Below are 15425 nucleotides of genomic sequence, written 5' to 3'. Positions count from 1 at the left end.
CATGTCCTGAACGTAACTTCTGCCCGTGGCTTCTCAGCTCGCTGGCAGCTGTACTATGCAGATATCCTCGCTTCCCCCGCGAAGTGGCAAATCCTTTCACTCAGAGCACAGGTCTGCGGTGTGACACCCACACTCACTTGGGTTAAAGCAATCCTACGAAGGGTCAAAACTGTATGGACCCAGCACACACCCCTCGTGGCCCTATTCCCAGCACAAAGACCATGCAGACTGTCCAGACCAGACCAGCAAGGAATGCACCGGGCGACCCTGCATTCACCCTGGTTGAGACCACGTGGAGGCAGAGCGGATGGACGGCGTAAGGTGAGTCTCCCACACACGTGGTGACTGGAGATCGGGATATTCACAGGGATTAGACCACGGATGACTGAGGTGTTTTCACTCAAAGTGACCTGTTTTGTACTGCTGAAGGCAGGGTTTAACTTAAGTAAGCATCATTATTATTTATTATTATTATTACTATTATTAACTACTTTGTGAGGACCTACAGTGAGCCATTTACTAAAATTAAATATTTAATGTGGATCACCATATTTAGTCTATAAAAACTAAGTATCATTATGCCTGTTTTATTGATAAACAAAATGAAATCCAGAGTGATTAAGCGATTAAGATTTGCCCAAGGTCACCCAGCTAGTTAATGGTGAGGCTGGGATTTACAGCCAGGATTGAAAACGACTTTGCGTAATTCCAAGGACCATGTCTGTTACCGTCACTCTACAGAATGGTTAAAATAGATAGGTGTGTATGCCTAAAGATATGAGCTTCAAATAAATAAAAAGTTATTCTATATAAGTAAGTACAGTCATCAAGAAACTAGACCACTGGAGCAGTCCTCTGTTAGGAAGAGATGTCATCGGTAGGCAATTGTTTTAAGAGCAGGCGGTGGAGTCAGGTGGAAAGTTTCTCCATAGATGTTTTTTCAAATGATAACGGATACAATTTTTATAAAAACAAATATAAAGTAAAAATTTTTCTCTTTCTAGAAGTTTTATAAGAAAGCCCCCAAATTCTTTCTTCCCAAGGTAAAGTGAGGCCCCATCTACTGTCCCTTCAAGTCTGGAATTTTTGGCTGCTTGACCAACAGGATGTAGGGGAAATGATGCTGGCCCAGCCTTTGGAAAGTAGCCGCTCATATTTCACACCTTCCCATCCAATCATTCCCTAATTAGAAAAATTAAATGTGATATATCACTCTCATTTGTAGGGCAACACTGTTTTCAATAATATAGTAATGATACATGTAGGAAATTCCAAAGGGTAGACTCTTTTTCAGGCATTAAAAAAATGCTTCCAAAAATGTTTAGATGCCATTGGGAAGCGCTCAGGAGAGGGGGAAGAAAAGCAGTGTACAAAATTGTATGTAACATATATACAATTATTGTAACTTTGCCAAGAAAATCTGTCCAAAGAAATACTAAAAAGCAAAATATACCAGTATTTTTTTTAGGGTAGTAAGATGACAGTTCATCCTTTCTTCTTTAAATGCATTTTCCCCACACTATTTTTATATCTCCAAATAAACAGTTTTAACATCTTTTAGTTGAAAAACGTGACTGCATATGAGACTTGCCCCTCAGGCAAGCCCGTGTCCTCACATACCTTCTGTGGGCCCCAGATTTACACAGTGAGGAGAAGAAGCCAGACAACTGGATTTGGACACAGATTAACCCACGAAGGGACGAAACGCTGGGAGAAAGGAAAGCCCAAACAATGGCCTTTTCCTGTTAGCAACAGCTTCTCTTGGCAGCCCTGGGACAGCCCTTTCCAATGGCCCACCACACAGTAGCTGCCACCCTCCTTTGGCACTGGAAACCAAAGACACCTTCATCACATTTTAGGGATGTCAAAAAATTGGTCAGCCCATGTTCATAAAATAGAAATCAGCTTTAACAGGGGCTTGATGACCGGAAGCTTATTGGGGAGCTCCAAGGATTTGGGAAGCATACTGCCTGTTCACTGGTGTTGATTAAGATATCACACACAGAAAAAAACTCGTGTAACAAGGGCGGACTGTGTTGTTCTCTGTGTTCTTAATCAATTTCAAATATTAGCCCAGCTGGGTCAAAGTAGGATTTCAAAAGTGGTAAACATTTTCTATGCCTGAGAGCGATTTTCCATGACTGTGTTGGAGGGTGGGAAAAAAAGAAACCATTATTAATTCCTTTGACAAGTCTTTACTGAAATGCGTGTATATCTTGGGGCTGCATCCATGAAGAAGATAAGATGTCACACAGAATTAAACGCTAACTCCTTCATCAGCCCACAATCAATGTGTGTGCTGGAACCGACCTCCACAAGCTTTTCGGAACCAATTTGGTACATCTTTGCCCAGTTCCACTCTCAGTGACCTCATGTGGGTGGCTTGACAAGGAATCAACAAATGGTAGATCAGGGTTCCCGTCCCCCAGAGAGCCAGTTGTTACACGTCATTGACCAGCACACATTACCCACAACGGCCCAATGACGGGCTCCTGGATCTGTGTCCACTCACCTCTGCCACTCTCTCCTTCCTCCTGGGTGCCAACCATCCGGACCTTTCTCAGCGTCACACCCACCCAGTGCGTCACCACCATATGACCACACGTGTGTCTAACTGCACAGGCTCAGGACTCAGCAGCCTGTCTTCAAACAGCAAGTCCTTCACTTCATGGCCGCGCCAACTTTGCTCTCTCTGCGCCTAGTTCCAACGGACTTTCTCAGGCAACCAAACGCTGAAATAAGCTTGCTCACGGGAAACCCACTTCACACAAAGCTTGAGATGGGCACACTAGTCAGATTTCTTTTTGAGGCTATTCTTAGCCTCGCCTCATATTTTAAAGAAACAGCACTATCAAAGGAGAGGCTTCATCAATATAGTAAAATCAATCCTGTAATGGGCCAACTTGAATTATTCAAACATCTGGATTAAAGAGTCTACTTAAAGCAATTTCTTTCCAGCCTTCCAAGAGTAAAATTCAAGGTGATGGTCGCTGCCATTTCCAAATGCTAACCAGGCCAACGTGCTTTTAAAGAGCTGTGGGTTTCTTAGATGAAACAGCCCTCCGTCTGTCCAGAAGCCTGGTATGTGGCCACCTCACCATTCCAGAGCAGTAAGATCTGTGAACAACTGAAATTGCCACGACAGAGTTACAGTCGGCCTTTTTCAATCAAAGGGTCAATTAAGTCTTTACCACATTATATGACAAGTCAAGCAACAATGCTTCAGAGAGTCCTGTATTAACAGTCAACATTTTGCTTCTTAATCACGAAACTTCATGTTTTCTACTCATTGGTTAAATAGTAGACCCTTCGAAAGAACCTAGAAAACCAGCTGCTGTCTGTGACTGTCCCATGGTTAGCAGGACACCAAGTCATACTTCCTCACTATTGATTTATGAAGAGTCTTGTCCAAAAGAAAGACACTAAAGCCTGTCGCACACACAGAGCACACCCTAATGGGTCAGCTGCAGGGTCAGACTCACTGTCAGAAGCTGTTCTCTCTCTGCAGACGGTAAAGCCCCTCACAGGAGTCCAAGGACCTATTACAGGTGAGAGGACCAGTTCTCTGTCACCCAGTGGGTGACCACAAACTACGCTGTAATAAACAGTGCTGTCTTGAACTTCCAGTATATCGGCCTCCACCCTTGGGTTTTCTTGATGTATAATGTATGCTGGTTTCTGAAATGCATATCCACCTAATTCCCAACTTACGGATTTAGTTGTTCCAAAGTTAGCATTTTCATACCTCAGAACCCATGTTTCCATGAAAAGTTATAAATGGTGACGTTTTTTAGGCCTATTCACAAAAGCATATTACCTTGTAGTATTTAAGTGGCCCCCACCTTCCCCCCGACCCCCGGCTTCAAACCCTCTAATGATTTCTTACCACCTTAATTAACGTCCAACCTCCTACTGTACCTGTGAGACACTGCAGGCCTGGCCAAACCTCTTCCCCCCTCATTGTTCTCTATTCCTGCCTTTCTGTTCCTAACAGGTGTCAATTCACACACCCGTCAGGACCTGTGCCCATGCTGGGTCCACTTCTCAGAGAGCACTCTCCTTACATCCTCACACGGCTGGCTCCTTCAAACCTCAGCTCCAAGGGCGCCTCCTCAGCGAGGCTTCCATGACACATACTTACAAGGTACTCTCCCACATTACCTTTAAAAAGATGTTTCAGCCCTCATTGTCTGAAATATTCACTTATTTTTTAATGCAAGTGTCTTGTCTCCCCCATCCAGACTGTATGCTCCATGGGAGCAGGGGCCTGACCCATCCTCTCAGCACCTGGCAGAGCATTGGGCTCAGGTGCAGCCCTTGTAAGTACATACAGAGTGAACCAGGCAGTGAGGACATAATGATCTCGTGTGGAAGTGCGTCCATGAGACACTCAGAGCTGGTCTCGATGGCCCAGGGTCCAGCCCCCTTGCTGGCAACCGGAAAAGGGGATATCACGCCTATCACACCCCTCCCTCCACCACATACGGACCACATCTGAGGGCCTGCACTGCTGCCCCCACAGTGGGGCCTTATAGAAGGGGGGACGAGGAAACACCTAGAGCCACGCCTCTGGCCAGAGTCTAATTTTCCTCGTATTTCTTGATCCTGTCTGCTTCCCCAGTCACTGCCCGCACTTTTTTCCTTCTTCTTTGGCACCCCATGCTTCCTGCTTGGATTTCGGCCTTCCGCATCCTGCAGAATGGCATTCTTTCACACCGTCTCCCCACATCTCCTGACCTTGAAACTGGAATGGAGCCTTTAGAGGTTCTCACCAAGAGCGTTTACTACTGCAACATGGTAAACAGTGAGGAGGAGGGTCTCCCACCTGCCTCCCTCCCCTCCCCGGCAGTCATGTTCCTGTGCTTCCATTTGGTGAGTACAAAACGGTGCCGCAGAGCCGCTGGGCCATGAGTGTAGAAAGCAGTCAGAGCCAGGGCGGCTGTTGCACACATCCCGACACACCGATGAAGCTTCATATCCTTTGTTTTTTTCAGTTATTTAAAAGACTACATTCAGGGGTGGATGGATGGCTCAGTTGGTTAGAGCGCAAGCTCTGAACAATAGGGTTGCCGGTTGGATTCCCACATGGGCCAGTGAGCTGCGCCCTCCACAACTAGACTGAAGAGAACAAGCTGCCGCTGAGCTTCCGGAGGGGCAGCCGGATGGCTCAGTTGGTTAGAGCGCAAGCTCTCAACAACGTTGCCAGTTCAATTCCCACATGGGATGGTGGGTTGTGCCCCCTGCAACTAAGATTGAAAACAGTGACTGAACTTGGAGCTGAGCTGCGCCCTCCACAACTAGATTGAAGGACAACGACTTGGAGATGATGGGCCCTGGAGAAACACACTGTTCCCCAATATTCCCCAATAAAATTAAAGTAAAAAAAAAAGACTACATTCAGATTTAGCTCACTGTCAGTTACAGAGCAATTTGAGTCACCAAATTCCAAAATGGGACTAATATAACATGAAGAAGCCTGGATGTGAGATTCAACCATAATCTGTTCCACTCAAGCCCTAAAAACAAGATGTGCCAGCAGATCTACCACTTATAATAGTTATTTCTCATTTAGACATCACCAAAGGAGTTGTCCAGTGGCATTTAAGCTCAAATTTAGCAAGAATAAAATTCTCTCCCTCTCAAGAGTAATCTTTTATTTCTAGTCTAGCTCTAAACTTTCCCTCTGTCCAGGGTGCCCTTTCTAACTTTCCGCACAGATAGGGAAAAAAGAAACTATCGAAGCAAAGCAAAGTATGTTGTATAGAAAACCACCAAATGTTAAGAGCTGGGAGTTACCTCATTGAAATAAAAAAGCGGGGGGAAGGGTACATTACTTCAAAGGAGAGGGAGTTTCCCATTTTCAGCAGATATATTATCAGTCCTTGGTAATAATCATTTTTATTAGATATGGACTCTCCTTTTATGTTTATTCTTTGTAACCAGTAAAATATTCTTAGAAAATAATCTTATGTTTGTTTAGTTTAAACCACAAACTTAGTTCAAAATAGTTATAATTATCCACAATTACAATTTAATTGTGGTATTACATTTCATTAAGGCAACCATTATCATATTTCTGCCAAATCTCTCCTGTCAGTCTCTAAATGATCATGCCCCCTAGATACTCGTATTTATTGCAGGTATAAAAATCATCCATAAATACATTCCATTCAAGAAGTATTAATTAAAAATGCCAATTCTGCATAAAGTTCTATGCAGAGAGCTAGTGGGAATGCCAAGATGCTAACAGAAAAAGAAAAAGTCCTATTTTCAGAAATGTTAAAATGTCATGGGGGTGGGAATGATACATACAATACAGGTAGCTCAATCCATTCGCTCAAAACCAAGACTGACGTTTACATTTCTCTGAAAATGTTTTTTTAACTAGTTAGTTAGTCCATGTCCTAAACCTCGGCATTTTTATAAATAGCATCTTCAAGTACTTGATTTAATTTCTCATTTCATATAGAAAATTATCTCATTATTCAATTAAATGTCAACGTAATGTCCCCTTCGATGTACTGGGAAGAAATTTGGAAGAAAATAAAAATTAGAAAACTAAACAGAAAAGTAGCTTTGAAGGACATGATTGTAACTGATTATAATACACACACACGCATACACACACATCATATAACTACACTGTAAAGAGATACTTATCTTCATGACAGGGACATATATATATATATATGTATATACACATATACATATATATATATATATTTGGCATTCCTGTTTCTAGAGAGTTACCAGTTTCTACCCTCTTTGACAAAATTGCCAATTTCCCTTTTTTCCTATTTTAATAGCTCTCTTTCTACTTCTTCATATCCTAATTTCCATGATCCTAATTAGAATTCCAATGAAACTGATTCATACAAATTTTGTTAACATAGAAATGGGCCCCTCAATACAGGCACAAATTATGCTCATATTAGTGGGAATTACTGCCTGTTTCCTTTCCCGTCTCTATCCCGTACCCTTCTTTGAGCTAGATAGTAATAAAAATATCGCTACAATTAATTTACTGAATATGGGAGCTCAACTGATCATATTTTCAAAGACAAGAGTTGTGGTTAAAAGAAAAGTGCTGTCATATCAAAATTGGTATAGTGGTCTAATATTTAGCTTTTAGAAATGTTCAACAAGTCTTTAAAATGCAAACATTTTACAAAATGTTCACTAGCTTAGATTTCCAAAAACTATCATCTAAAGTTAAAAATCAAAAAGTTCAAGTGGACTTTACATGGTGTAGAGGGAAATACTTTTTAAAATTTTCATCCCATCATCTCCTCATTTAAGAAAAACACTCACACATGTTTCTAAGGGTATAGTTTAGGATAAGCTATATAAGGGTATGCTAATTTTATCTCTCTCTCTTCAATGTAAAGAAAATTGTTTCCTGGAATTAAGGGATAACAGTCCTAATTTTTTTTTAAATTTTAATTTAAACTACTTTTCAAATTAGTCATAATGTTTTTAAAAAGATAGCTAGCGAATGAAATACACTCAATAAAAAATATATATCATAATTACCTTTTGCCTGGTCCCGAGTCCTCACCTTCAGGCATTTCTGCCTTTTAGAAAATACTAACACAGTGGAGAAAGCTGCAACACTTCGTGCCGCAATGTTTTCTCCTCCACTGTAACGACGAGTATCAGGAGGGAAAAACCCCAGTGATCAAGTTCTTTCCTTTTTGGAAAAAAGCACTCCTCCCTTACAGAAAGTAGGTGTTTACAAACTTCCAAAGCGCCTGCCTGCCTTGAATGAAGCTAAGAGCCGAGTTATTATGACTGCTGTCTTCTAAAAATAAATAGGTCACCTCTTACTCCAGTACCGTGACAGGCAGCTGGGAGCAAGCACTGCCCAGCTGCCCAGCATTTTCTGTCCAGTCGTGTGAGAAGGTGTCACCACCCAGCTATTAACCTTTATTGGGATGACTTCGCCTAGTCCTGCCTACCCTTTCTCTTTCCTTTTTTTTTCCTGGCATGACCAGCACCCCACAGGAGGGTGGCGTGGCCTCGGGGAGCTGGAAACTTCAGCCTGGGCTATCAGATCTCTAACTCACAGGAGGGAGCTGGAGGGCAGAGAGCAAAATGGGCTGTACGTGCCAGAACTGAGAGGTTTGTTTGTTCTGAGAACGCTTAGCCACTCAGCAAAAGAGCGCTCACTCAAAAACAGAAGAAAAAAAGAAAGGAAAAAATGCCAATAAACAATTGTGTTTTGACGGACATTGTTTTGCAAGAAGATCTTTCCTTGGGTCATCTAGATTTCTCAACTCGGAGTAAGTATGCACACGTATGTGAGTCCCTGTGTTCCTTTGGGCAACATGGTTTCGCCCGCGGGACTTCCCTCTATCACCGGGGAGCAGCCTGACATTGGCACATGGCCGGGCTGTGAGCCTGAGATGTTTTTAAAGCGTGGCTTATCACTGCACAGGAGTCATCAATCACTAGGTATCCTCATTTGCTGCAACTTCTAAGAGTAGGACAAAAATCACTTCAATGCTACTTGCTTCCAAAAAGGCTGGGAGAAAAGTTCGTTCCTAGGTGGTCAAAAGGTACGAATTTCCATTTATAAAAAAAACAAGTCATGGGATGTAAGGTACAGCATGGTAACTACAGCTAACAAAACTGCACTGCATATTTCAATATTGCTAAGAGAGCAGATCTTAAAAGTTCTCATCACAAGAAAAAAATACATAACTATGTGACAACAGTGTTAATAAGAGTTACTGTGGTGATCATTTCATAACATATACAAATAGCTAATCATTGTGTTGGACACCTGAGACTCATACAATGTTATGTGTCGATTATATTTCAATTAAAAAAATAGAAAGTATAGCTCCTTGTTCATTAAAAAGAAAAACCGGCTAAGAGAAATATTACTGAGATTCCTTTAAGAATGTACCCTAAAAGCTTTGCACAAAAACTTGAAACCACTTTTTTTTCCTTGTTGGTGACATTAAGTAAGGCAGTTAAGCAAGATCTAATTATTCTGAAACAATATATATATTTTTTGTTTTTACGAACTTTTTAAAAAAATGTGTGCTCTATTGTCACGTTATAACTAATCAGAGCAATGTGTCTATAGCTAACGCATATTTTACATTTATATTTGTCAAAGTGATTTCTAGAGCATTAAAGAATTGAAGAGTCAAAGCAAATAACATATTAATCTAATTCCTTTTGAAAGTGTTAGCTATTTTGCGATACATGCATGTCACAGTTTGAGACAATTCTTTAATATTTCACTCAAGATCTAAAGTTTTAGACTTCAAAGTCTAAGATTAGGTTGGTGCAGGTACTCAAACACATAACTCAAATACCGTTGACCTTGAAAGAAAACAGTCATAGGCAGAGTTCTGAAGATCAGGTTTTGCAGGAGCTTCTCAGAACGGAAGCAATGGGCTGTGTTGTTAGAAATTCCAGGTTTAAAGTATTGAAACGTTGAAACACTGAAAATATTATCAGTGAGAACATTACAGCACTTCTATTTAACCTTATCAACAAAAACAAAAATGCTAATTCTGTCTCTCAGTTCTGATACTTCGACCCCGTTAATTTTACCTTTTGTTTTCCTAAGCTCCTATGTTACTATTTCTTGATAACTGAGCACAGCTTTTGCTGAACTTAGATGCTGGGTACTACAGCAGTGAATATATCCCTAAAACCAGCCTCTCAGTTTTAAAGGACAATTAACTGATTAGTGCTATAACAGGTAAACTGCCCATCACTACCACAAAATATTTACTAAAATACTTCCTTTAAGCACTCCTTCATGTGTTTTTAAACTACTTGCTGCAACCATGGATTCCCCTTTACGTATATTTGTTTTAACTCCTGAAATTCACAAGGACAAGAAGGGAAAACACAGCCAGCACAGATAACAAAACCAAGAGTGTAACTACATGACCGACACAAAGGGTGGCTTCCTTGCGTCAATGATACCTTCAGCCCTGCGTGGGACTGGGGTGCCAAAGGATCCCTCATCGTTGCTGACCTGAAATCCACTGGGCATCCCGAATTGGAGGATTCAAAGGATACAGAGGTGGGAGAGACGAAGGCCAGAGAAGCTACCCAGGATTTTCAGAGGCGGAAAATGGGGCCCAGCAGTTAGGGGACTTGCAGGTGACAACGCCAGGAGCCGCCTCCAGTGCAAAGTGCTCTTTTCCCTATGCCAGCTGAAGAGACAGCAGAGCCCGCACATTCTCGGGAAAGCTCATGTGGCCAGACACTTCCATTGTTTAAGTTTCTTACATCCATACTCTTTCAAAATCCTACCCACAAGATTCTTGACAAAACGGATTCCTGAGAACCCGCACAAGGGCAGGGTCTTGTTGAAAACGAGCTCAGAGTAGGCTGACTACAGTTTGGCCAAGAGAGGGTCTTTGTCACCTCTTAAGAGCAGGCACATTTTTATTTCTTAGATTAGCACTCAGTGCTAAAATTGTATGGGCCTTCCAGCACGGCAGCTCCACGTGGCTACCGAGCATATGACATGCGGCTAGTCCAGATTTTTAAGGCAGAATCAGAAAAAAAGAAATGTACAACATCTCACTACTAATTTTTATACTGACTACATGTTGAAATGATAATATTTGGGGAATACTGCTTACATAAAATATATTATTAAAATTAATTACACTTGTTTTTCACTTTTTCTTAAGTTGGTTACTAGAAATTTTAAACAATGTATGTAGTTTACATTATATTTCCATTGGCCTGTACAGCTCTAGAGCTACAATTCTCTACTTCCTTGACAAAACTGGCCTAAATTAGACATAAAACAAAAGTTACTATGAGAGCTAACTAACACAGTCTTGCCGACTGTTTCAAAAACGCTTCCGGGATAGCTTTTAATCAGAAGGGAAAAGACTACAGATTACAAAAGTCAATTGACAGGACAGTACTGAGAAGAGTCCACTGAACATTTACTCCCTCGATATCTTGGCCTCTGCTTTTCTCCACCTACAACCCTCTTCCTTCCCTCCAGCCTCCAAAGACAAGAGTAAGATCTGGTAAGTTCTTCAAGGCCGGGCTGGATCCCGAGTTCTTGATTCCCTCCCTTCCTCTCTCCTCCAGTTGGTACCACCAATGATCCATCTTCTCCCTCCCGAACTCTACTGGCTCTTTCCCCTCAGCCCACCACTGCCCACAGATCCCCTAGTTACTAACCTCTGTCTTCTGTCCCGTACAGCCAAAGGTCCTAACCAGTGGCCTGTGGTCATGTAAATATATATGTGGAAATATCTGGAAACGTATGTATGAAGAAAGGCAAACCAGGACAAGGGGAGAAGGATGAGGGAAAGAGAAGAGGAAGAAAGAGGAGGAGAGGAGGGGAAGAAGAGAAAGGAAAAGGATCATAAAGGACTTATACCTAGGTGTTAATTGTAGTTTTCTTCTCCAGCTTAAGGAAATAATGAATATTTTCCATTACATACTTTTTGCCTGTCTGTATTTTCCATTTTTCAGCAACAAATACAAATTGCTCTTGTGATAGGAAAAAAGAAATTGGTCTTAAAATACGAAAAAGAAAAAATGTTACTTTAAAATGGAAGGGGAAACATTTTTCTGTGGCTTCCTGTCACCAAAGGGGGTGGGGGCAATCCCTGTTCTTTCACATGGTAATTAAGGCCGGCAGGAGCACCAGGCTTCAAAATCTGTAAGAGTTTGGGAATTGACTGTCTGGGTAGACATGTGTAGAAAGAATGAGAAAGGAAATCCAAGCCAGCCCTCCCCCCACACACTGCCTCGGGGGTCTAAGTATTACCCTCCCCGTTTCATATCCCACCAGCGACTTCTAAAGTTCAGCAGATACAGAATTTGTTTACCACAAAAATTCAGACTATGTATCACCCACTTTGCAAAAGTGAAATAAGGATATGGAACTAGTATCAATGCCAAGCGGAAAAGGGCATTTTTTTCTTAGATTAAAAAAACATAATCAAAGAATCAAACCATCATGTATGTACATGGTATGAATGACCCATTCGGTAATGACAAATCTGATGAATAATCACAACATGCCACACTACTGAGAGATGGTCCCCTCTCTCTTGCTCTCTGGGTGGTGAAATCATACTGAGATTTGTCCTAGATCGGTGGCTTTCAAAGCAATAAAAGCTTTTTCCCCCAAATGGTATGTTATGGCCAAACCTTAGTATATAAGATACAACCATCAAAAAAAGTTACTCCGGTTTAAATGGGGGCAGGGCACTGACACGTGGCCTCACCTCTCCATCAAGGCAGCCCCTGAACTGGGTCCTAGGAAACCCAGAGCTGCTTAAAATGCAATTGGAAAACTGTGACCCAGATCATCTAGGAAGAGAAAGTGGGAACTTTCCTTCACAGTCTCTTCTCATGATAATTAGAACAGACTCAATTCAGTTACCCATTTTATCTTTTTACCTTTTTAAAGCTTTGCACATGGAATGTTTTCCTCAAATTTCTTTTCATCCAAAAATACCCGGCTCTCTAAAACCAACACACAGAGCCTGTGAAGTACCCCCATCCCTCAGCTTTCTGGTCAACCTCCTTCTTTCTTTTGCTGTATCATTGTAGTCACCCTACTTCCCAGCCTGGAACAGTCAGCCCCCAGTTGCACCTCTTCTCCTGATATGATTAATAACAGACCCCTTTCACTGTCATCAATGCACCTGTTTGGGCCATCAATTGTAGGGTAACCCAAGAGATCACCATTTTCTTTCCCCTACTAGTCGGCATGTCTATTTTGTTAATATGTGCTGGACTGTCATGTCTTGATTTGTCACATAATTTGTTATGGTCTCGCTGGGGACCCCCAACTGAAGCCAAATCTTTGCCACAGACCACGCAGTGTGGCCAGTGAGTGCCTCTCACACCTTTCCAATCCTGTCCATTCTACACCTGCTGTCTGACCCTGCTATGGTTGAACTGTGTTCCCCCAAAAGAGATACTGAAGTGAAGCTGTCTGGAAAGTGTGGTTTAGATAGAATGGAGTGAAGTAGCCCAGGGGATCCTGGAAACGAGCCAGGCTGGTGGAGGTGAAAAGACCAGGAGTGGAAGACAAATATGGGAGGAGAGTCAGAGAGGCAGGAAGGGAAAGTGGGTCAAGGAGAGAAGCTGGGTGGGAGCAAGCCGAGAGACTCAAAAGCCCCAGAGTTCTCTCCTGTGCCAGCTACACCTTTGTCATGCTCATCTCTTTGGGGGTCTCTTTGGTGTCCTAACTTTCTAATCAAACGTGTTTTTTAATGAAGTTCATTATATGTTGTTAACTTTTGAATTATGATATTTAGGAGTTAATGACCATTTGAATCCATGACGCTAAGCGTAAACACCACAAATAACCCATGTCCCCACTCCTTCAGTGGGCTCACAGCAGGAAGGCTGGGGGCATGGGGGGTGGAGAAGAGCGGGAAGTGACAGTGAATTCAGAGTACAGAGATAGCCTCGGGAAAGGTGGACAGGAAAAAGAAGTGACAGGAAAAAGAGGCAGCCTGGCGACTGCTTAAGGAAGAGAGGAGAAAAGGACTATGTGAAACGAGACATGTGCTCAGGCGTCACATCACCCTACTTCACTGGCCTGTTCTTTTGTTTGTTTTTTATTTTATCATGTGCTTCTCTGAGGCCCATTTTATTGCACTAAATACGGTCTCCACAAACTCTTGTTTGTGATCCCCTCTCCGAGAGCCTGTTGGTCACCTATGTCCAGTCTTGGTTCTATTTACCTCATCATTCCTTCTCTCCTTAAAGTATAGTTGATATGCTTCTCTATCAAATCCATTTTTTTCTTTATCTCTTCTCCCTCCCATCCTTCCCCAACCTCTCTCTTCCCTACCTCCCCCCAAAATCTATAAAATTCCAGCAGGAGTATAGACACTGGTAGAAATCAAATTCCTAGAGGGCCCAATGTTACCATTGCTTCAAGCTTCCAGCCACAGAACACACCTGTTCGGAATAATCTTGCTTGCTTTCTTATATAAAGCTCTCTTCTAAGGCTCTATGTGTAGTTCAGGGGTAAAGGTCCTTGACAGTCTTCGGTTCCAAGAAATTTAGAACAAACAGCCATAGGAGAAAAAGAAGTCTGGCAGACTTCACTGCTCTTAGCACACATAAGGAAAGGGAAAATTTCTAAGACCACGAGTCCCAGAGACAGAGGTCTCTGTGGACGGGAAGCCCTAGAGTGGCTGACCAAGAGTGGCACACAGCTCAAAATAAAACTTATCTCTTGAGCTTAAAAACAAAATGCAAGACAGAGGGCAATGAGAACCTTTTATTTAACTACAGATTACGCAATACTTTTCATTCCTAAATAGCGCCTGATAAGATGCTTGGCTATACATTTACTCAGTATTTTGTGGAGAAGCCAAACTGAATGGAGACTTTCCAGCCAAACAGGCCTACAACGGTTAACCATTATTTCCATATTAGTTTTCCCTATTAATGATTAGTGAAGTTCATCACCCGTTTGGAGATTATGGGTTGGGTGACCAGAAAGCCTCCTTTTAGTCCCTTTTCCTTTGTAGCATGTGACACCATTGTGGCTTTGGCTGGCTGGGCTCCACCTGCTGACCCAGCCGTGGATGGGGATGAGAAATCTCTTCAGACTCGGGAAGAACCTCTCCTCCAGGCAATGGGGTTTGAGGAAATGTGCTAGAGACCAATATCCTACAGCTTCTAGGCATTCTTGAAGAGGAAGCAGCCCCTTTAGAAGCATTTGCTACAAGAAAAGCTGGGCATCTGCTGATCTTGATAAGTGGGAAAGGAGAGGGCCTTCACTTACAGAGACATCAAAATTGCTCTGTTTCTCCTCCCTCCCTCACCTACTTATTCAATCATTTATGTCAGTGAGGGCTTCCGTGCCCTCATGAGGACGTTGCGTTATAACCCACTTCTATGTTATCGATTTTGGTGCTCGAATTGTTCCAGCCACAAGCTTGTTTCTACCCACCCTGCCCGCTCCAACTCCTCCTCTAACCCCTTAACGAAGAGACCTGGAGAGGCCACCTCTCTGTCCTGTTGGCACTGTGCCACTAGACCTGCCCAACTCTGGCCAGACGACACTCTCCAGCCGAGTTCAGAGTTAATCACAGAGCCGCAGCCCCCTCCACGACCATCCTGCTTCCTTCCCACCTACGTCAGCACCAGCCAAGAGGCGACGCGGGGAGGGAACCAGAAGTTGGAGGTGGGCCGACACAGGGGAACACAAGCCTGAGCCCACGCGTGTTCATCCATTTCCAAGGACATCTGTGAGACAGGGCACTGCTTATGCCCCTCCGTGCTGTGCCAGGTGCTCTGGGCAGTGTCCTTGGAGGTGAGCTGTGCGCACGCGTGAGCTGCCGCCAGTGCATTCTGCTGAAAGCCATGGCAACCTGCTGTTTCTTTTCCTTGCTCTGGTAAAATTTCCAGGATTGAAATGGAGTTCCAATGTCCTTTCTACATGT

General features: G+C 42.7%; 1 protein-coding gene across 3 annotated transcripts in view; it reads right to left on the bottom strand.

The window, feature by feature from the left end:
• The window catches only part of RETREG1 (reticulophagy regulator 1), a gene marked incomplete at its 5' end in the record, with an annotated part of 113735 nt that overhangs the window by 29074 nt on the left and 69236 nt on the right, over positions 1-15425 (bottom strand). Inside the window, one exon of one of the 3 annotated variants that reach the window (XM_081053121.1) lies at positions 7534-9251. The exons of 1 other annotated variant lie outside the window; for it this stretch is intronic. In XM_081053121.1, coding sequence (XP_080909247.1) covers positions 7534-7568 — 35 coding nt within the window. Of the gene's footprint in view, positions 1-7533; positions 9252-15425 lie in introns of those variants that run through there. One more of the 3 variants, XM_081053122.1, reaches the window with a different exon arrangement.

The sequence above is a fragment of the Rhinolophus hipposideros genome, assembly GCF_964194185.1.
Source record: "Rhinolophus hipposideros genome assembly, chromosome: 7".
Lineage (NCBI taxonomy): Eukaryota > Metazoa > Chordata > Mammalia > Chiroptera > Rhinolophidae > Rhinolophus > Rhinolophus hipposideros.
This window is presented reverse-complemented; position numbering and strand designations above follow the sequence as displayed.